At 38.0% G+C, this 24,671-nt stretch overlaps 1 protein-coding gene across 1 annotated transcript in view; it reads right to left on the bottom strand.

Moving 5' to 3' along the window:
* Positions 1-24,671, bottom strand: part of sema3bl (sema domain, immunoglobulin domain (Ig), short basic domain, secreted, (semaphorin) 3bl) — a 40,188-nt gene that overhangs the window by 11,080 nt on the left and 4,437 nt on the right. The window contains exons 2-7 of the mRNA XM_027166586.2: positions 13,213-13,373; positions 8,051-8,110; positions 4,406-4,525; positions 2,076-2,166; positions 486-602; positions 130-278 (exon numbers count right to left, since the gene is read on the bottom strand). Coding sequence (XP_027022387.2) covers positions 130-278; positions 486-602; positions 2,076-2,166; positions 4,406-4,525; positions 8,051-8,110; positions 13,213-13,373 — 698 coding nt within the window. The remainder of the gene's footprint in view (positions 1-129; positions 279-485; positions 603-2,075; positions 2,167-4,405; positions 4,526-8,050; positions 8,111-13,212; positions 13,374-24,671) is intronic.

A 24,671-nucleotide genomic window follows, 5' to 3' on the forward strand; every position in this document is an offset into this window, starting at 1 on the left:
GTGTGAGATTTTTCGGTATGCCAAATATTCTGCAGCTGTGTGTACAGGGAGGGGAAAAAACATACCAATTGTTCTGGCATGTTTGTTTCTCTTTGAGTGTGAGTGTGTGTGTGGGAAAGCCATCCTTACCGCACACACTCGTCCAATGCGTGTGTGTATTGCTGCATCTCCTTCTCTCTCCCCAGCCTCGCTCACTCTTTCGGTAAAAAAGAAGTAGACTTTATCGTCGTCTTTATCTGCGCTGTCTGGAATGAGGTGTGCAGCCACAAATCTGGGCTCTGATCACACACACACACACACACATATAGAAAGAAATAAAGCTGATAAATAGAGGACAAAGATACATAGTCATCCATAGCTAAGAAACCACTCGTTAACTGTTAATAAGTCATTCTTCTATCTAGACATTTCCTCGGAATGTTCATAAGAAGATCAGAATGAAAATCAGCACATGATGTCATGCAGCTGGGGTTTGTCTCTGTTACCTTCTAATATTTTATGGTCCGTTTCAGTCCTCATAGGAGATCGATGTCCCAGGGTCCTCAAAATTACCGAGTCACGTCCCAGGAAATCAGCCGTCAGACCTGTGTACAATTCCCCGCCTGAGAATGAAATAAAAAGGAGTGGAAGGGCTTCATAAATGTTGCTTGAATCAAATTCATTCTGACACATTTGGAGCAGCTTACTGAGCGCTCACTCGCTGGGGACCGACAATGATCATATGCACTGTTGCAATCTGAGCCTCAACACAGACACACACACAAACGTGCATACACACATGCACACATTCACGTACACTTTGGCTCATATGGCAAGTGATGACTCCTGGCTACAGCACATCATATGCTAAACAACAACTCAACTGACAGCCTCAGATATACACCCAAACACAATGAGCCACACACACACACACACACACACACACACACACACACACACACACACACACACACACACACACACACACACACACACACACACACACACAGTGCATATTCTGTCATTCCCACTATCTGGCAAATATCCTGTACAGTCATGCATGATGAACGTGATGATGTTCTGCTTGACTAAAAATGTGCGTCTTTCTTCATCCCATCACATGTAAAATATAAATCATTACTCAACGCTCCAAGAAAATAGCGTGCACGCATTATTCTAATTTATAACATGATCTATTAATAATAATAAAAAAATTTGAATACTCATAATTGAATCTGACTCATTCTTTCCTCAGTTGGATAATGATGCTCTATTTAATTGGCTTTTGTCTCTAACAGTGATCAGAGTGGGTTTGAATGTTGGTGGACTGTGAACTGGCAAAATAATATGTACTCAAAGTGGGGGCAGGGAACCCAGGGCTCCATAAAGCATAGCCAGTGGTCTGCAGTTTGTAAAACAATGTCTTATAGTGTTAGAAATGACAACCTATCATTATCAAATTGCATTTTTCAACAATTATGAGATTTTTTAAACTCATCAGCCGTTATCTCTGTTAGCTGAGTAATCACTATCTCTGTAATCATCTCTGCTAGCTAGCGACCAGGCCAGAGAGAAGACTAACACGTTATTACTCCAGTCAACTGTATCTTTTTAAGTTGCTGAATCCCAGGGTGATGAACACAGGAGGGACAAACTAACAGTCTTCTTCTACATTCTTGTGTTCAGATGCCTACGATTGGCTAGTGTCATTCTGACGAGAGAGAGAGAGAGAGAGAGAGAGAGAGAGAGAGAGAGAGAGAGAGAGAGAGAGAGAGAGAGAGAGAGAGAGAGAGAGAGAGAGAGAATAAACGAGAGTAAGAGAAAGTAAAAGAGAGAGGGAGAGAGAGAAATTGAAACTGAAACAATAAGGGAAACTTGATATCTATTGAGTACTTGTCATTAGCCTGTAGCCTGTTTAACCAATCACAGATTACTGGGGTTTAATCCAAAACTCAAATACAAGCAGTGCTAGAAATACTGTAATGTGCAGCACTTATTAATTTCTGAATTCTATTAGACATAAATACCCATGTACAACCTTGTGTACTTCAGAAACACACATACACACGCAGAGATCATCTGTAAATGAAACCTACTTGTGAAGGTGCTGGCGAACGGAAGTTTGGGGTCGTGTGGGCATCGTCCTCTCCCGTTTTCCACACTGGAAGGCTCCAGTGAGAATGCATGCTGTAAGACATTAAATCAGGAATAAACAAAAAAAAAATCTTTAATTCTCTCATAAAAAACTTGGGACTGGATTTGTTTGCACAACAGTCAATCCTCCTGAGTTCCAGCTAATATACTGGTAATTTCACTGTAACTGCCTCTGACTGATGTAACACATCACTGTTACACAAACAACTGAACAGATCTGAACTTTAGTCCAAATGTAGTCATACTGTTGATAGTGTTTCTTTTAGATCCTGTATACTATATATAGTAAGTGGTGTGTGTGTGTGTGTGTGTGTGTGTGTGTGTGTGTGTGTGTGTGTGTGTGTGTGTGTGTGTGTGTGTGTGTGTGTGTGTGTGTGTGTGTGTGTGTGTGTGTGTGTGTGTGTGTGTGTGTGTGTGTGTGTGTGTGTGTGTGTGTGTGTGTGTGTGTCTAAATACAGTAAGTGTGGCTCTCATATAGAGTGCATCTATATTGTATGTATGTGTATATACTGTAGTGTACATTAACCATGAATGTGTGTATACAGAAGTGTGTGTGTGTGTGTGTGTGTGTGTGTGTGTGTGTGTGTGTGTGTGTGTGTGTGTGTGTGTGTGTGTGTGTCTAAATACAGTAAGTGTGGCTCTCATATAAAGAGTGCATCTATATTGTATGTATGTGTATATACTGTAGTGTACATTAACCATGAATGTGTGTATACAGAAGTGTGTGTGTGTGTGTGTGTGTGTGTGTGTGTGTGTGTGTGTGTGTGTGTGTGTGTGTGTGTGTGTGTGTGTCTAAATACAGTAAGTGTGGCTCTCATATAAAGAGTGCATCTATATTGTATGTATGTGTATATACTGTAGTGTACATTAACCATGAATGTGTGTATACAGAAGTGTGTGTGTGTGTGTGTGTGTGTGTGTGTGTGTGTGTGTGTGTGTGTGTGTGTGTGTGTGTGTAAGTGCAGAGCCCTTGGCACACAGAGACAGATTTGCTATTTTACACTCTTTGTTGAAATAACCAGATGTTCACACACACACACACACACACACACACACACACACACACACACACACACACACACACACACACACACACACACACACACACACACACACACACACACACACACACACACACACACACACACACACACACACACACACACACACACACACACACACACACACACACACACACAAAGACACCAGGGGATATATTAAACGTGAAATCCTGTCTTTGCCTCCCAGTGGAACTTTCAACATCTCTTTTTTATCTCTCCTGCTGAAATCGTTTCTTCCTCCGCTAATTTGCCTCTCGGTCTCTTCTTAGTATCTCTTACAATTTTTCAGGTCTACAGTATGTTCTTTTGTTCATCTATTCTCACTTTGTTCAGAAATTTCTCTGACATTTTCATTTGGCAGTTTGTTCTGCTTTCCACAGGACCTCATCCTCACCTCACTTTTATCCTTCCTTTCACTCTCACTCTGTCTGTCTCAATCTCCTGCCTACTTCATCACATGTACACACACTCATTAATCTCGCTCACACACACACGCACACACATACACACACTGTCTGGGATGCTTATTTGTTCTATCTGATGCAGAGTGTTTTAAAGCTTTCTGTCTCTCATACTGCTGTTGATTATATCATCCAGCTGTACCACACAAAAACATCTGCAGTTAAATCAATAAAAAACGCAGTAAAGTGTGTGTGGATGTGGTGCACAGCCATGATGTGTCAATAAACCTAAAATGGACTTGTAGGCAATGCTCCAACATGTGTGTGTGTGTGTGTGTCTGTGTCTGTGTGTGTGTTTATATAAATGTCACATTCAGGACAGCAAGTTTGTATGATCAATCAGTGTGTTTGCTTTTCTGTCCTCTCACAATCAGGTCATGACATTGAGGGTCGCCCTGTGGGTGGGATGATCTTTGCCCCAAAACAATTTTATCTTTGATCTGTTAAATTAAAGGCCCTTGGTCACTCAGGCCATGTCTTCAGACACCTTTATTGTCTTTTGTAATGCTGCATCCTATTGCGTATTGCCCTGGTTTTTGTTTCCACTTATGTAACATGGATCTTCTACATTGTAACACCAATATAACTCACACACACACACACACACACACACACACACACACACACACACACACACACACACACACACACACACACACACACACACACACACACAAGCACCCCAAAAGCCATAAAAGGACAAGATATAGTGACAGGAATAAGGCGTATAATACATCCGTCTCTGCATACCTCTCCACGATGTCCGACATAAACGAGAGCACACACGGGTTGGAAAGCTCCTGTTCCACATGCCAGGAGGTGAGTCCGGTTAAAGGGGTGGAGAAGACGTACGAAGTTAGCACACTCCGTCTGTAACAACACACACATGTACAACTTGTAAGGAGCTGTTTATAAACAACAAAACAGATGTATGCCTCCTCTCTTTCCTAAAAGATGTCTTACTGTCTTCCTTTACTCAGATTTTCAGAAGAGTCTCACTGATACACCTTTCCCCCCGATCACCACTACATCTGTCTACCTTGCCTTTAAAAAAAATAAGAATAATAATCTTGTCAAATTCTATTATCGACTGGATCATAAAAGAAAATAAAAATAAAAGGATCTTATAACAGAGCAGAATGGAGGGGATGGATGTTGTACAGTGCTCAATACAGCCCAGCTTCCAGCACACACAGATTTGGCTCTTCACACCCTACAGATGTCATCTGGGAAACACGTGAGTGCCACTGTTGTGTTCTGCTCAGACACAAAAGGTACAGACAACAATAGAGTCTGACAAACAAGTGACAATGTGGTTTATGGTAAATGACACCGATCCTGCTGTACAACACAACAACACTGTATGAAAAGAAGCAGTGACTGATGAGAAGCTGATTTTTTTTTTTTTTTTTAGTATTCTTCTACAATTTTCACGGTTATCTGTCTGTATTAAGTCTGTTAGGTATTGTACTGTAATTGTACAGTTTATACAGTCTTTCATACAGTTTTTAAGGTTATAAAGACAACAAATTTCTTTATCTGTGTATGCAAGTCAATTCTGGTTTATGTACAGGTAAATTCTTTTTCCAGGTCACCGAACAGTCGTAAAAATTTCACTGTTCGTGAAAATTATTGCGTATAGTTCTGTGAGTGTGTGTGTGATTGTGTGTGTGTGTGTGTGTGTGTGTGTGTGTGTGTGTGTGTGTGTGTGTGTGTGTGTGTGTGTGTATACTTCAGAGTCTTTAGTGTGGGGACTTGGCTGTCTAATGCAATGCAGAAGTGTGTAAAAAGTCCAGCCAATGTTCTCAGATTTCTTTCCACTTTTTACAATCAAACAGTCACTTTTCATGTCATATATTTCAGGGTGTGGCCTGTAGAGCAAAAGCTTATCTGGTTTGCATTTGCCTGTCACTGCGTCACATCTCACTGTTATCGGTGATGTTATAATATTCATGACTCTGTAGCTGTAACAAATATATAACTTTGCCAGGATTTTAAAGACTTGGCTACAGAAGAACAATTTCTACTCAAAACCTGTGACAGAGCGTAAGTGAAGGATTTATGGTCTTTATTTATAAATATATTTCACACATTTATAAATGTCCACACAGCACACAGGCTGTCATAGAAGGAGGTGTGTTCTTATTTCATCATAAGCTCAGAACAGTTACAGAAGGGAAATGATTCATGATCACAATATCCCGTGTCACCCAGATGAGGATAGGTTTCCTTTTGAGTCTGGTTCCGCTCAAGATTTCTTCCTAATGTTGTCTTCCTAATAGAGTTTTTCTTCGCCACTATCATTAAATGTACAGTTCACCTTTAAAGGCATCATTTATATCCTGAATTTATATACTCCTATAATAGAAAGCTGCATTGTTAAGAGCTGTGCAAAAAAAATGAAATTGAATTGAATTGCCCAAGACAAAGGGGTTTAAACAATTAAATGTCAATGGTAAGGGTAATAAGATTACAGTTTGCTAACAGGAAAAGGAATTGGGACAGCAATAAAAAGGAACTGAGTGAAAAGTCTAAGGAAAACAAGGTGTTCTTGTTCTTTATACAGTATAAACTATCCTGCCCTCTGTTCACAAGGCTCGGGCTGACCAGACAGGAACAAAGCTAAAGTTTCAGTTTAACAAAAGGCCAAGGTCAAAGTCATTAGATTACAGCATATTCCCTGAACTCTCCACCCAATTAGTTCAGGAAACTGTCACAATGCCCTTCATGCCTCACACACACACACACACACACACACACACACACACACACACACACACACACACACACACACACACACACACACACACACACACACACACACACCCTTTATACACATTGGCAACCTGGGGTTTTCATTTATTTGTTTGTTTGTTTGTTTGTTTGTTTGTTTGTTTGTTTGTTTGTTTGTTTGTTTGTTGATTGATTTTATAGGAAATTAATAATACTTTAGGAATTTAAGAAAATCAGTTTATTTGTCATGTATACATTAGCAAAACGTGAAATGATTATTTTCATTCATTCATTCATTCATTCATTCATTCATTCATTCATTCATTTATTTATTTATTTATTTATTTATTTATTTATTTATTTATTTATTTATTTATTTTGTGTGTTTGTTTGTTTTATTATATTAGAGAGGGTTAAGAACTGTTCAATGACTCAGTAGTGGTAGCTGGGCAGTGCTGGGGCTTAAACCCTGACCTTCCGATCAGTTACCTAGAGCCTTAACCGCTGAGCTACTACTGCACAAAAAACATTCCAAAACAAAGAAAGATTCTGCAGTGTTTCTAGGTCACTTTATGAATTTAAGCAAGTTTGTTATACTGACCATGTTTACTTTCCATGCGTACAGATGACTCAATGACGGATTTGATCAGGCGGTTTTATACAAACGTTTAGATTCTGTGCCAGCTTGAGTGCATCATGTAAGTAAAAAGAGGATGTAATAGATATAAAGGAATTTATGTCAATAATAATATTCACTCATGTTATTGCTGATCATATCATTTATATTCAAAATAAAAATGTATTATTTACACATAATTTTATTATGTGACTTTTATTTTCTTAATAAATCATCTCCTTATCTCGACATATAATTTCAAGGCTTGAATCAAGATCTGAATGATCTTGAAATCAAGACATGATATTGTACTATCCTGGGGACATTCTCTTGATATGATGTGGCTAATACTATTCAACTGCATGTCCAAACAATATAATAAGGGTACATTAAATACTATAGTTAGTAGAGTCACAGAGTTAGCAGAGCCTCTGAAGAGAAAAAAAACTAAATGCTTAAAGACGTAGTTGCATCGACCTGAAGACTACATGGCCATGAAACACTATCATCACACAGATTGATGAAACAAAATGGAGAAGCAGGATAAATAAGAGTAAAAGCTAAAATGCAATGGTATCTTTGGGGTATAGCAAAAGCCAGAGCAGCTTGTTATATTTAATGAGACCTGTGATTTCGGGGAAACCTGAATATGTTTAGTCAACATGTCAAATAGTCTTGCACACAGTTCCACATCTCAATGGTGTGAAAGCTAGCTTCACATATCTGCAACTTACTGTCTACACCAAAGCATACGGTGCTGCCTACCTTATTAAATCAAAGGGGTCCAAGCACCAAAGGTAAGGTTTATGTTTGTATTCGCCAAGTAAGAAACCCTTTAAGCTGAGATTTAATCTCAGCTTTTATCATTTCTTGGCCATGATCTAAGTAGTAATCAGTTTGGAGTACCCATTTGGAGCAGCACTCATCTGTGTCAGGATCAAACATACAGTATGCTGAAGGATAAAAGTTTATAGGCAATGAACCAAGAAACTGCTCGAATTAGGAAATTAAATTAGGAAAACTAGACATAAACATCTTTCACTCACCTCTGGCTCCTTTCCTTTTGAGATACAGTCTTCTCTGTTCCCAGGCAGTGGCCAGTGGATCTGGAAAAAGAAAGGGTAAGATGAGATTTATGGATGAATGAATGGCTGAATGGATGGATGGATCTCATTACAAATATTATAAAGTTTATGCAGAATACAGTATTTTTCCGACACTGAAATAGACCTCTGGGAAAATCCAGCAATGACTAAACTATATAAGCAATAAAAGAAAGATTGATTTAATTTAGGTTTTACTCATTAGGTGGCCCAGTTACATCTGTGATACTACACACTACGGGACCAGGCGTAACTTTTTTAGATTTGAGCTACAGTATATTGTCAAATGTACTATATGTAAATGCTTGACAATGACCTCATATATATTTGGGCCTTCCCCAAATTTCTGTGCTAAAGTTGCAGGCAGATGATTGATGGATTATTATTCATTATTAAAGCCAACTTTTTATTATTCATTATTAAAGCCAACAAATACAAACACTATTGCCGTGTTTGTATTTTTAACCATTGAATTAATACTAAATTTAATGAGACAAAAAGAAATGGTTCAAAATCATGGATGTATTGGTATTTTAATCCAAGCAAAAATATCTGTTTTGTCTATAGCATCGCTCTTAGAATGATCTTATTGCTCATGATTTTTTTTTTTTTACAAGTGAGTACATCAACAAAGCTTTCAGAGCCTTATAAACCCCAACCTTTTTTTGGACTGGTGGATTAAGAGGCTTTCGTTTACATTTCCGAACACAGGTCATTTCTGGAACTGGATCTTTGTTACAAGCTCATCATGTAATTGGTCCAATATTACTGTTTCCATGAGCCAGCTGGAGTTTTAGGCCAAGTTTTAGGCTAGTTCTGCAGCTGTGAGCATTACCACAGCCACAGCACAGAAGAGAGAGAGCAGACTCTTTATAATTCAATCAAACCACTGATGTGTTATGTTCTTTTACTGAATTTCATCACTATGTATGTGAAATTGAACACAAATCAGCAACACTGAAGCAGTCTGTGTCAGCAGTGCAGGGATACAAAGAGACCCAAATGCAGGATGGCATAAAATAAAAGGGTTTATTAAATAAAAAACACAAAACAGGGACAAAGACAGGACAAAACGAAGATTCCGCACCGCCATAGGTAACGTGGCACGGTTAAATACACAAGGCAATCAACACATAAGGAACAGGTGTGCAGAAATGGGGAGGAGTAAACAAGACATGTGACACAAAACAAACAAACACACATGTCTAAAAATCTGAGCTGGATCCTGACAGTCTGCATTGATAGCATCATGATTCTGTCAGTTGCTAAAAATGTTAACCATTGTATCATGTACATAGCATTTGATATGGAATCTTTTCTTTTAAAAATCAATGTTTTTTAATAGATATCTTAGGATCAGTTAATCTTTTATGTTTTATGGAAATCATCCAGTCAGCATATGAGTTCCTTTTACATTTATTTCCTATTATAAAAGCTGCTATACACCTAAACTACAAATTCAATGGGTTTTGAAGAGGTGAAGGTGCACATCTTTCTCAGTAAAATCCCACCATTCATGTGGTTTAGTCATCAGTGCGTCACCCCTGTTTATACCACCTTACCAGCAGCTACATTGTCTGAACCCGGATACTGCAATCAACTACAGTGTACGTTACCCAGCATCCTTCCTCATTCCTGAGGCATTTCCTGTCTTTCCTCTCTTCTTGATCAAGCTATATAAGAGTGTTGATCTAGTCTAAATAAAGCCCTGGGTACTGGAGCATGTCATCAAACTAGACTGGCTGTAAACAGTTTTTGACACACGTCTGAGGAAGTGATGTGGGATTTACATGTGTATGCACCGTGAGTCAGTGATTTAGTTCCTGTAAAGCTGGTCAGCTGTTATTTAACAAAGGAAGAACATTCTGGAATGAGTTATCAGTGATGTGTGATGATTTTCACTAAAATGACAAGCTGCTGGTGAAGGAACGACCATCTGTAATGGTTAAAATGAACGACCTGTTGATTGTTAACAGTGTCAAATATTTTAGCATTTAGCAAATTAGCTGTGGATAGGAAGAATTAAACACTTTCAGATTTGTTGTTATCAGGAAATAATCACCCTTAGTGTGGTTTTAATCCTTACATTCACAGTGTCTTGCTAGTTTACTGCTTTATAGTTTACTAGCGGTTCAAAGTGCTAGCTTATTTTACAATGAAGATTTATTAGGGTTATCTGTCATGGTCTAATAAAAGAGTTTCTCATCTTTAGCCATGCCTTTAAAAACACATTCAATTCAATTCGATTTCATTTATATTGCAGTTTTAACATGGACATCGAATTAAAATTTATCCCAACATTTAAATGCAGCCCATTTTAGCTTCTTTTAATCTGTCTGCTGAGACACAGAAATCCAATAATGTAGAACAAACTATGATTGTGCTATTGTGTAGAATGGTGGTTTTAATTGAAGGGAAATTAGAAGGTGAAAAGTGGCTGTGTCTGGGGCAAAGGTCAAATGTCAAGACCTCGGGCGTAGCAGTAGCTCTTGCTTGTCTCTCAGCACAAAGATATTCTTTGCTCTTCCTTTTTGGATCACCTGACCAGCCCACACACACACTGGCTAGGGATTAGGAGACATGGATACAGCACGCGCACACACACACACACACACACACACACACAAACACATACACACGCGCGCGCACACACACACACACACACACACACGCACACACATACACATGCACACATACACACACACACACATACACACACACACACGCACACACACATACACGCGCACACACACACACATACACACACTATGCATTACACTAAAATGAGTAACTCAGTATTTTTTAAATATTGCTATGTCACTGTCTTCTACTTTTTAAACAACTGTATTTCTAAATTAATTATCACTCGTCCTGAAGGGTAGTAAGCCACAGCTTCCCAGAAATAGAGGAACTGATAAACTGTTAAAGGAACTGTTAAACTGTTAAACTGTTAAAGGAACTGATCTTTAGACTAATTACATACAGCCATAATAAACCCCTTCCTATAGAGTCTATAACAAAGCCTTTACAACCAATCTGCACATCAGACACCGCAGTTAATCTCGCCTCCTAACCAGTCCTCATAAACCCCCCTATAATATCAAACCTGACACATATTAATTAGTGTTGGGTATGTTAGAGTTTACAGCTCTACATGCTCATAATGAGTTTTCACAGATGTATGAGTGTTTGTAAGTGTGTAAGCTTCGTTTGTGTGAGTTAGATGTGTTTGTTGTGTTATTGTGTTTTTGCCCAGTCAGTCTTTTAATTAAGTCTCATGAGAAAGATGACATGGTACCTGACAAAACAAACACTAAGGTTAAGAGTGTGTGTGTGTGTGTGTGTGTGTGTGTGTGTGTGTGTGTGTGTGTGTGTGTGTGTGTGTGTGTGTGTGTGTGTGTGTGTGAGAGAGAGAGAGAGAGAGAGAGAGAGAGAGAGAGAGAGAGAGAGAGAGAGAGAGAGAGAGAGAGAGAGAGAGAGAGAGAGAGAGAGAGAGAAAGCTAAGATTTGAGACAGATTTATGCTTCAAGGAACTGCATTATCAGTTGTGGGGTGTGTGTGTCTGTCTGTCTGTCTGTCTGTCTGTCTGTTTGTCTGTCTGTGTGTATATTTGTGTGTGTGTGTGTTTTTGTGTATATGTCTCTGTGTGTGTGTGTGTGTGTGTGTGTGTGTGTGTGCTTGAGAGAGAGATATGATGTCAGACAGATTTATTCTCTAGGGACTGCATTATCAACTGTGGGGTGTGTGTTTGTGTGTGCACGTGTCTGTGTCTGTGTGTGTGTGAGAGAGAGAAAGTTAAGTTGTGAGAGATCTATGCTCTAGGGACTGCATTATCAACCGTGTTTTGTGTGTGTGTGTATGTATGTGTTAATTATCTCTTACAAATATAAAAAAATACAAATATAACCTTCACTGCGTTTTTAAATATATCCATAAATATATACCTGGAACAACAATGCGAGGGTGTGTGATTTTATTTATAAACAATCAATTAATACAAATAAATAAAAATAAATTAAGTAATACAAATAAATAAACAAACAAACAAACAAACAAACAAATAAATATTACTGTACTATTATCTGATTTTACACATACATTATTCACACTGTCATATGTTGGGAGTCTTCGTCCTGCTGTAAAACATCACTAGGGAAAAAACATGACCAGCATGTAGTCAGATTATTAGCACAGTGCCAAATCATGACTTCTGGTTTTGTCTCATGGAAACTTTAGTAAATCTGATTTCACAATCACTGTGTTCAAGTTACATAGAATAAAGACAATCTCAATATTATAAGGATTTATCTCTCTGACATTATAGGCATAGCTACAGTATAGGCATGAAACACAATAGCTCGGGGCTGTTAGGTTTTAGTCCATAAACAATGTCAAATCTCAACTTCTAGTTCATAACTCCACAAGCATGTACAAGCAATGTACAACACAAAACACAACACTACACACTGAACCTCCCTATTTGGAGACCTAAAGGCTAACATGCACAACTTTATAGTGACTTGTCACACTTTTCAAAATGAAGAAGAAGAAGAAGAAGAAGAAGAAGAAGAAGAAGAAGAAGAAGAAGAAGAAGAAGAAGAAGAACTATTGTAAAGTGATGAGCACACTCTAATAATGAAGTAATTAGGACAGCTAATGTAAACACTATTTTAGAAGGTAAGCAGCTAGCAAGGCCAAATGTCGTAAATGCAAGGATGTGGTGCTTGTACTGTAGAATGTAATGTTAAATATTTAACTGGCTACAAGTTAAGGCAAAAAGTTTTGTGTACTGTAGTATTTAAAAAATTCCCAGTTTTCAGATAAAGAAATTTCCCCTAGATAATATAGCCCAAAATATGCTCCATGAGAGTAATAAAAAGTAATTGTAGTGTAAAGGTCTACTTTACTCACTAGTTCTACACATATATACTATACACATGTATAAAGTTCTTAAACATTACAAAGTTTCCAGTGCAGGTCATATTATATTTTGCCCTTAAATATCATCCATACCTGTACATTTAAACTTTTCTAGTATGTTTTGCTAGCTGAAATGTCCCAAAGGTCATAGAATATTTTTATTTATCAGATTTGTGAGACAATACCTCTTTAGCATCAGAGTGAGTGTGGTCCAGTCTAAGAGAATAGAGCACATCCTTCCCTCCCAAGAAGAGCCTGTCGTGATACTCGTCCAAAAACATGGCCGACAGCTGCAGGTCTCCATGCAAGCCAGAGAAGATGGAGGTACGATTAGTAGCCACCAGGTCTGATCAAGCAAGAAATGCAGAAAACACACATTGGTGAGGATCAGCTAACATTCAAGAGGAAAACAGATGTAACTTTATTCTTGTAGAAAATGATGCTTGGATGTTTCAGGCATGGTTTCACAGTGACACACATCATGAGGCCTGCACTGAAAGTTCACTTCACTCCCTTAATTTCAGCTTCAAATTCAATTACACATTAAATCTGTGAGCCCTATGTTTACAGGCAAAATAAACCCAAGATTTTCTGCTTATTACCTTTGATTTGTTCTATCGATAAAACTTATTTTTTTCTCAGACAAACTTGTTTAGACTTTGGCTAAGGAAGGGACATTCACTGGGGCTTCATATCACATTCCTGAAGACTGCGTGAATGTTTTCAGATAAAGTTTTTTTTAAAGATTTGCTTTCAATGTTATTTTAAAACAGAGACAACACATTCCTTGGCCAAATATTGGCCAAATACAAGGAAAGAAAGAAATAAAAGTATTCAATTCCATGCAGGATTTCAGAAATTTAATATTCTGGTATTTCAGATGAGAGAAATGACAGGGTGGATCTATTTGTCTATTTCTCTATAACTTCTAAGTCTCTACAAGTTCCTGACATGAATCTGGAGCATCGCCTGCCCTGCATTGATATGTTTCTCTTACATTACTACATCTTACACACAGATAATTAACAGCCATTCCTAAACTAAAGTGTGTGTTAATGCTGTGGAAAATACTACAATGTGCAGAATATGAGGTTATCCAGAGCCAGTTCCTTATACCGGTGATTAATTGCTCACTTCACATTCTCCTTCTTTTATCCCACCAATCACTTACATTCCTTCTCTGCTCCTTCTATATCAAAGAGAGATTTTTTACTCATCTAACTCCTACCTAACTCTTTACTACCTTCCTTAAGAAGGCGAACATAAAGGATAAACAATAAAAGAAGAACAAAAAGCAGAAAATGTCGACTCACATAAACACATACATATACTGTACAAACAATCTGACTATGATCTAACAATCTGACAATGCTATGATATTCATATTGTCAGACAGAAAACCAAGGCAAAAACCTTGTGTATACATAACTCCTCCCAAGAACACACCCAAACACACACAGCTTTCTGGCAAAACTTGTACTTACATTCTAACAACAACGAACAAAGGCCTGGCACAGCTAATCGAATCATAACCATGAAAAAAAATATCATGCAGCGCTCTGAATGGGAATAAAAACTTACCCCATCTGGGTGGTGCCATGATATATATGTGTGTGTGTTTGTGTGTGATTCTGTGAGACTCCCAGAACCTTTGTGTGTCTGTGTGTCTTTGTGAGCATGACCTTCAGTGTGTGAACCCCAGCATAGTCTTGTGTTTTATTTTGTCTCAAGTCTTGTACGTAGACAATGTTAGGCTTGGCTGCATATGTGTGTGTGTCTGTGTGTATGTCTGTCTGTGTGTGTGTGTGTGTGTGTGTGTGTGTGTGTGTGTGTGTGTGTGTGTGTGTGTGTGTGTGTGTGTGTGTGTGTCTGTTGAAATTGTACTCTATGGATAATATTGACCCATAAATAGCAAGCTGGCCTTAGAGGAATCAGCACAGAGAGGACACCATATGAACAAAACAATCATCTTGTTATTATCCTGACATGTGTTGTAATTAGGATGTTCCTTGCCGAGGGCTATATGTGTGGTGGTTTGAGAAAACATTTCACATGCTTTTATACAATATACAGTATATTTCTGAAATACATTTTTCTTTTGCATGTATGTCAACCAGATGTTGAATTTCTAGCATCTTAAACAGATACATTATTACAAACTGAGTTGCAAACTGATCAAAGTGTGAAGTTCTCTATGAGAGGAAATATATTATATATATATATATATATCTTAGGGGTGCACGGTGGCTTAGTGGTTAGCACGTTCGCCACACACCTCCAGGGTTGGGGGTTCGATTCCCGCCTCCGCCTTGTGTGTGTGGAGTTTGCATGTTCTCCCCGTGCCTCGGGGGTTTCCTCCGGGTACTCCGGTTTCCTCCCCCGGTCCAAAGACATGCATGGTAGGTTGATTGGCATCTCTGGAAAATTGTCCGTAGTGTGTGTGTGTGTGTGTGAGTGAATGAGAGTGTGTGTGTGCCCTGTGATGGGTTGGCACTCCGTCCAGGGTGTATCCTGCCTCGATGCCCGATGACACCTGAGATAGGCATAGGCTCCCCGTGACCCGAGAAGTTCGGATAAGCGGTAGAAAATGAATGAATGAATATATATCTTAATTTTTTACTATATTAATTCTTTTTTCTCCTTATGTTTAACTTCTGTTCTATGTTTATGTTCTGTAAAGCTGCTTTACATGTACATTTACGGCATTTAGCAGACACCCTTATCCAGAGTGACTTACAACTGAGGGTTAAGGGCCTTGCTCAGGGGCCCAGCAGTGGCAGCTTGGTGGACCTGGGGTTCGAACCCATGACCTTCTGATCAGTAGCCCCACACCTTAACCACTGAGCTACCACATCCCTTCGAGAAGAAGCACCTTGTAAAAAGCGCTATACAAATAAACTTGAATTGAATTGAATTGAATTGAATTGAATTGAAAGGGTTTGGACATCTTCATGCAGACTGGCTACTTCTACTGCTGCATTTTTTGTTAGACATTTGTGTGTAAATACCCAAGTGAAGCACCATATGGCTGAAAGTTTGTAAGAACATGATTATCACACCCATATGTGGGCTGTCCAAATGAACGTCTTTCTACAGAGTAAGAATTGACCACACAAATGCCTAGAATGTCTTTATATGCTTTACCATAAAGATTTCCCTTCACTGGAACTAACAGCCCTAAATCTGGTCCAATGACAATGCACCTTTGGCATGAACCATGAGTGCACACCAGTCCTCGTCACCCAACATCAGTGCCTGAGCTCACTAAAGCTCTTGTGGTCTAATAAACACAAATCCCCAAAGCCATGCTACAAACTCTAATGGAAATCTTAGCTTTTCAGAAGAGTGCCGCTTATTATTAAACAACAAAATGGGATTAAAGCTGTAATGGGATGTTTAATAAGCACACAAGGGCATAGTTGATCAGTTGGCTACAAATGTTTGACCTTATAGTATATGTTATAGGCAGAAAGTAAAACCCAATTGGGGCAAAAACCTTTTCAGCCACAGTGACTGATATGTCAGGGCTTCCAAAACCCACACACACATTAGTAAATCTTTGTTTCATGGGGAATGTGTTTTTATGACCAGAATTATTTTTCACGTATTAGATTATGTGCATGAAGCAACTGAGAACATCTGAGAAACATACCTAATCAAGATAGCGGCCATTTATGAGTATATTTCGATGGTTAAATAATAAATACAAAAGATTATACAATATATCCTTGGATTTTTTTTATATGGGCAGAGGTGTTGAATAATGTGGTGATGAGTAGGGTTTAAAAAAAAAAGATCATGTAGTGTAAAAGTTTGATCTGGTTACAGATTTTCTCAAGCTGCAGGACAGACATGTAGACATCTGATGACAATTAAACGCAACATTAGATTACAGCCTTCACCACTTTGTGTCTCTGTCTCTAGGTCCTGTTTTAATTTACTGACATTCCTACACACACACACACACACACACACACACACACACACACACACACACACACACACACACACACACACACACACACACACACACACACACACACACACACATGGGTGCTGGCTCTGGGCTCTCTCTCACTGCTGTATAAATAATCTGTTCTTTTAAAACAACACAGTGTTCAGTATAATCAGTAATTAACCTTAAGTAAACCAGAGACATCACTTCACCCGGATAGTCCTCAGGTGTTTGTGTTGGCTCATACACACACACACACACACACACACACACACACACACACACACACACACACACACACACACACACACAAACACACACACATAGCTAATTAACCTTACTGGTGGTCATCAGTGACATGAGTATCTCCTCCTGAAACATGACGCAAGACGAAAGAGTTCAAGAAAAATGTTGAAAGAGAAACAGAGACCCATGGTGCGGGTTAAGTCAAGAAAGATGACGATGGGTGTGTAATGATTCTGGAAATAAGTTCTGAAATAAAAACATGCTTGCATTCATTTTGTGTGTGTATGTGTGTGGAAATTGGAAAATATTGCAATGCCAGATTTTAATGATCCACTAATAGAAACATGGCAGATCTTTTGAAAGTCTGTCATTGAACCGTTGCCCACTAAAATGGCAGACATTTTAATGGAATCAGCCAGGAAAAGAAGAGGGAGTAACAGAGTTTACAGCCTTCAGTGAGCAGAGCAAATACAAAAGCAGCATTTTCACAAAAAGTCATTGTAGGTTTGAACTGTAATCAGTGGAGCTGAGAATGTAAGCCTTCCTTCCTCTCCTTTCTTTCTAATCAAGTCAAGTAATAGTGCTCACATCATGAGAGAATTACAGTAATTACAAGATGAGTACTTGGAGCTGTTCATCTCCTTGGACATGGAAATCCTTTCTATTGAAACACACCCACACACACACACACACACACACACACACACACACACACACACACACACACACACACACACACACCCTAACAAGTCTAAAGTAAATTTAATATTAATAAATAAACTAAAAATGTTTCATAGAATGCTGTTTGCTGCCATTGTTACAAACTACCCAAGTTAGAAGACTGCAATCATATAAATCTTTCACCAACTAGAACGTAGCTGCACATTCTTTTAATGAGCAGTTTGCCTACAAACCATTAGGTATCCATTAGTAGGGTCAATAAACCATAAATGACTATGAAGCTGGAGCCCCACATTCATAAACCAAAGAATATATTTAGTTGAGTTAATCACATCTAAAGTGTATAGTGTTATTATTTCATACGAGCAATACAGTTTCTCGGTTTTGTTGTATTCCGTATTCTAGAACTGCATTAGTAGGTCATGTGATAATCTAAAATCATGTCCACATACAGTATTGGAAGTGACATGATTTGACAAGGTGATTTATTCTTAAGGAGACAATTTCCCAGGTCCAATGCTTGGAGTTACAGTTACAGACTTTGTAACTGGAGTTTAAAATGTTTCCCTCGTGCCTCCATGGGTTTCTTCACTAATATCCCTAACTATATAAAGGTGTGAATGAGTGCATGACTGTGTGGGATTTTTGTTAGACTGGTGTTTCATTCAGAGTGTATTTTTTTCCTTCCCACAACACGCAGTGTTCCACAGATAAGTTTCGGATCCAGATGGAGAAAATTACTAGAAATGAAATTCCCATAAAAATAAATAAGAGTAAAAATAAGAAGAGATAAAAGTAGCAAATAACACATACTCTCTGTGTGCTTCAGACATGTTCAGAGTTGTGTTAGATAACTGTATTAACTTAGATTTAATAGCCTTAGGATGAAAGATTTAAATTCCCAGAATCACTAAGCTACCACTCTTGGGTCCTTGAGCAAGACCCTTAACTCTCAGCAGCATGCACTGAATCTTGTTTCAATAATATGTCACTTTGGATTAAAAAACCTGTCAAATATGTTTTTTATAAAACTCTGGTGCAGTTTTCTGGGCCACCTGAAAATTGTGGTCTGGGCTTCATTTGTGATAGACATTAAGCACAGACTGTGTACAGACTGTGAAAAAAAATGATCCACTCCTGGGGCCATGGTTTGAATAATGTGATTGGTTGAACTTGTCATGTTACTTCCTGTTTCATAATGTATACCAATCAATACCAATCACAGGTGACTACTGTACATATATAATAATATACAGTTTTATCTCTTGGCTAAAAACTTACGAAGCTAACAAATCTGGTTAACAAAGTCTTAATAGATGAGTAAGTTTAGTAACCATGGTTACTAATGATCATAATTGATCCTGAGGATATCCTTTGAACACTGAGCTTGAGGCAGGGAATGCCAGGCCATCGTGAAGCACCATGCATACACACATTTATATACATATTCAAGCCTAGGGACAATTTAGCATAGCTAATGCACACATATTTGGGAGGGAAACTGACATGAACACACGGAGAGCATGTGAAATTTCACACAGACAGTAAACTGAGCTAAGGATCAAATCAGAGACCCTGGAGCTATGAGGTGGCAACCCTAACAGTTGCAGTGCAAGTAAATGAATCAAAACAGTGTATGGATGCATCTCGTGCTTACGCAAAGCAGGAATTACACATGAAATTGTGCAATCGATCCGTGGTAGGGAACGGATTTTTTTTCTCAACCTATGATGTTAACTCGGGATTCCTGAGTATTTGGGGCAAGTGGGAAACCACCCTAGACCTCTGACACAACATACGTCTACATAGTCAGTGTAATAGAGTCGCTGAGAAGCTGGTTTGATGTCCATATCTCACTGTTTATATCAAAAACCAGAAGATCTGGCATGTATTATATTTCTCACTGTGTAACCGCTATCGAGTTCTTGTTATGTTGTAGCTCTTGGCTGTTTCTGTCAGCAGCTGGAGTGTGGAACTAATCGATGGCTGGCTTGTGCAGTTAGCATGAGGAAATGATTACAGAGTTGCATATCATATTAAGAGAGATTAAGCGGCATCCCCTTGGCACAGAGTGGGCTCTGTGTGCCCGGTGCCTCGCCCCTAAAATCTGGCTCTTTCTATCCTCACATGTGTTAATACAGAGTGGCATCATCTTATTTTGAACGATTCACTCTGACATACAGAGTTATATTATTCTCAGAGAATTTGTACACAATTTTTTAAAAAAATTTTAACGCTTTAAATGAATTTCTGTTTTCTTTTCTTTTCATTCTGAAACAAAAAAAATCGTAGTTGTAAGATGAACTAGCTGCTTACTTAAAAGGAAAGTACTTCATCACAAACTCAACTCATCTAAAGCTAAAATGTATATTATGAAAGAATAAATAATGTTAACTTTAATCTAACTGCATTTTTGAAATGGAAGAAAATAAACAAAAATGACTTAATAATAAAAAGGGAACATATTAGACTTTTTGGTGGGGGGAAACTCTGGACATAATTTGTTGTCAGAGGGACACTCTGGACATGGTGCCAGCTTATCACACACACACACACACACACACACACACACACACACACACACACACACACACACACACACACACACACACACACACACACACACACCGTCATACTTCCATTCACACAATAGGGAACAATTTCAAGATGCCGGTCCGCCTGTAACGCACAGTTTTTGAACTTAGGGAGAAAACCAGTGAAAACCAGGAAACACCTGACGCATGTAGAGAATGTGCAAACTCAAATAAACCAAATATAACCCTCAAATATAAATACATTCCAATTTAATACTCTTACTGATGCCCAAATCCTATACCAATCTGACAAAATAAAATATCCATATTCATATTCTTCTAGCTGTACTTCATTTATGACTATAAAATCCTGGATCTTTGTATAAAAAATACATGCAAAAATGTTTAATGACCTCTCAGCTATTCACTTCTTTTTTAACTTCTCTTCCACATTTTTATGGATAGGATGCGAGTGTTGTTGTTATGGAAACACAGAGTCCTTATACATACAGAGACAGTCACAGCTGGTCATCTGACAGCTGGTAAATGCACTTCTTTAGGCTTTATGTCTCTTCACTTCAGAGTTCACTTTGAATTATACCGTGACATATTTACCTTCATTCATCCTTTCAGCTCTTTGCCACATCCTTTCTCTAACCAACAAAACCCTTTTTTATCATTACATTTTTGTTGTGCAAAAGTTTTTACAGCAGGGGTTCTCAACCTTTTTTTTCGCCAGTGACCCCATTTTATTTTAAATAGCCACTCTTTGAGCTGCCAGTGCCAGGCTTTGGTATTTTGCCTCAATGGACTGGTGTAAAATGAGATTAAGAAAAATAAAAGCAATAGAAAGTTTATTATACTTAATTATTATTAAATATTCCTTAAATCAGGTTTGTATGCTTAAGATGAAATGATAAATAATAGTTAAATAAGCTTTCCATGAAAAAGGTGGCAAGCCTATGCTTTATTATGAGAACACAATCTTTCAAAAGCTTTTTTTTTTTAATACAGTTTCCTCCAACTTTTTTCAGTTATAATATTTGCCCATTCTAAATTCTATATTTCTCAGTCACTTGTGTGTATATATAGAAATGTATATGTTTGTATAGATGTAATTCTTGTCTGGTCCCATAGCTGTTCTCAGCATTGAGGTTAAACAAATCCCACTATAGATTAACTGGCCAGCTGTTGTTCTGGTCTTTCTCAGCCAGTGTGAGCATACACCATTTTTATATTCTTGAATTAGCTTTTTACTTTGCACAGCTTCATTATACAGGGCCAAACTAAACAGCAGTAAGGTGCTAAACTTGGGATAAGGCTTGGGGATTAGAAGACAATATTATATAGTCTTATTTTAATTGGACTAGTTTTAAATGAGGATATGGGAAAATGTCATTATTTTTGGCATATCTCTGGGATTGTAATCCAATCGGAATCAATAACGTCAATAATTTTTTTATGAACTGTGTGCGCACATATCTGGAAAAATTATGTGATTTTGTGAAATGACCAGTTGAAATAACTCCGTGTTATATACAGTATATCCTGTGTGAATTGACACGCTGGTAAAGAATCCATTATATCCAGTGGGAAAAGAGATTTAATGCTAGTTCTTCAGGATAAAGACACCCCAGGATGCACTTGCCTTTTTCAAGGTTTTCATCTGTCACAGTAACTGAAAGGAAAGAAAGCATTAGCTAAGAAAAAGGAGTTTTATACAAGGGAGTTTTCTTTTTGTAAGTTACTGATTTACTAGCACAGTCATAGCCTGGTCATGTGACCTACTAATGATCAAGCACAACTTTTAATATCCAAATATTCAGTTTGTATTGATCTGTTAAAATCTAATACTCTTAAATACTCTTGAGTTATACAGTTATTTCTTCCCCAATGAGAAGCGATCATAATTCCTACAAACAGCATTTAGCAACATTATTTATCAGACATAATATATGTTCAGAAATCATACCCTGTCTACTATTCTGTCACTAGATCTGGTGTTCATTTTGTATGAGAACAAACAGAAGAAACTCTTTCTCTGCCATGAACAAGACGGGAAAGGGAATCTTGGAACTACTACTACTTTTTACTTTTACTTCTGCTGTGGAATAATGCACATTTCTACACTATGAATAAGTAAATACCATCAAGAGCACCTTTTTACTGGAATCCCACATGATCTCATACATGCAAATCTGTAACAGTTTAGTTAAGGTTAAGGATGTGGTGGGTTAGCCTTAGTACTGTTTTCTTTTCAAATGAAATCGAAGAACATCAGCCACACTTGTTTAAATCTGTATACATTTAGCATGAGAGGTTTTTGACTGGGGGCAATGTGACTGCATTCAGCTCATCTCTGTTCCAGTTTTCCATTGAGAGCAAGACCTTTTTACTCCACCCTTCCACTTCTTTAAAACTATTCCTTTTCCATGCCAGTGAACAATCAGCAATACCTTGTGACCTTGTGACGGATTGAAGTTCATTATAAGTCCAATTGTATCAGTCTTTACATCTTGGTTCCTATGATAATGGCACCTTTTTATGTTTTTGTTTTTCATTCTTATAGATACAGATAATGACTGTGCCTTTCACCCCATTACATATACCAAACAGGGGATTAAAAAAAGTAGAAATTAGATTTTTTTTTGGCAGCTCATGAAGCGATTGTTGCTCTTCTGAAAGGTGAAGGACAAGAAGTCCTGACTTAAGGTATTATGGAAATTAGTGGGCCTAGGGAATTAGATATGTTGTGTAATTTGGAGCTAATGCCCCGTCTTGGATTACGGTCTCATACTGGGTGTGCTCCTGCTTTAAACCAGGTCATAGGCAATAAGTGAATAAATGAATGATTTCAAGCTCAGAGAGTTCATAAGTGAGCACTGTAATGAGGCTAAGAATGTGAAATTGTTTACATCCTGCCAGTGGACAGCTGTTTGGCCAGTTGTCACCCTTTGGGAATGGTTTCCATGGGTGTGTGTGAGTGTGTGATCGAGTCCAGAACTGGAGTATCAAGCAGCAAAAGCTCTGGAGGAACCATACACAACATAGCATTGTTCCAGCCAGCACATGGATCAGAAACCCAGAAACCAGAGGTCTCAATCATCCAAAGCATGCTGCTGTGTGTGTTTGATTATGGGCCACCGGGGACATACAGTAAGTCAACATAATATCCATTTTATACAGTAAATTTAGCCCAGATTTCAGTATGTCTGCATGTACAGGTGTGTGTGTGTGTGTGTGTGTGTGTGTGTGTGTGTGTGTGTGTGTGTGTGTGTGTGTGTGTGTGTGTGTGTGTGTGTGTGTGTGTGTGTGTGTGTGTGTGCCAAACCATAGCCATGACAAATGTGCAATGCATACAGCAGATGCATAATGGAAATTGAGGCCTTATGGACAGACGTTTCATTTCCTAGCTTACTTGTCAAAGAATTGAAACGTACCCAATAAGCATTTTGTAGTGAAATTCAATAATGCACATTTATACCATAGCGTTGTTAAATTCTCAACTTCGATTGGTCGGAAAGTAATGACTCATTTTGTATAGCAGCTGCTCTAACAGTAAAGCCAAATAAAAGGCAACTCATAGGTTAATTTTAATGTGCTTATTTTAATATGATATCATTTTTGTAGGAACAACTTAAAAGGGACATGTATGGCACACGTCTCCTAACCTGAATAATGATTTGGTGAAAGTTTCCATTTCTGGAAGGAGCCACCATGTCAGGACTTTGTACCAAAGTCTTCTAGATGAATAGCTGTGGTTTCTTAGTAACATGACATGCGTTTTGTTTTATTAACTTCAAGAGAGAGAAGAGAGAGGCTATGAGGAAATGAATAATTCTAGCTTCTCTAATGTATTATAAGTGAGGAAGCGATTCATTCGTAAGGCTAAAGTCAGCCATTCAAGTAGGAGATTTTGTGCATTCAAAATTGTTCTAAATTAAATGTATCTACAAATGTATAAACATATGATTGTTATTTTTAATGATATGTATGCAAATTGTTGTATAAGAGGAATAAAACAGCTCATGACTCATACTGTTAATTTATGAAAATGTTTTCATTAGAAATGAATTAGAGGTGAGCAAAGATAACAGTAAATTTGTCTGTATTGCACTATATTGTAAATCACACTAAATACAATAATAAATAATGCAGAAACCAAATCCTCTGAAAGTTTTGTGACTGTTTTTTTTTAAAATATCCATTAAGTTTCTAACACAGTATC

Source organism: Tachysurus fulvidraco, chromosome 14, assembly GCF_022655615.1.
Source record: "Tachysurus fulvidraco isolate hzauxx_2018 chromosome 14, HZAU_PFXX_2.0, whole genome shotgun sequence".
Lineage (NCBI taxonomy): Eukaryota > Metazoa > Chordata > Actinopteri > Siluriformes > Bagridae > Tachysurus > Tachysurus fulvidraco.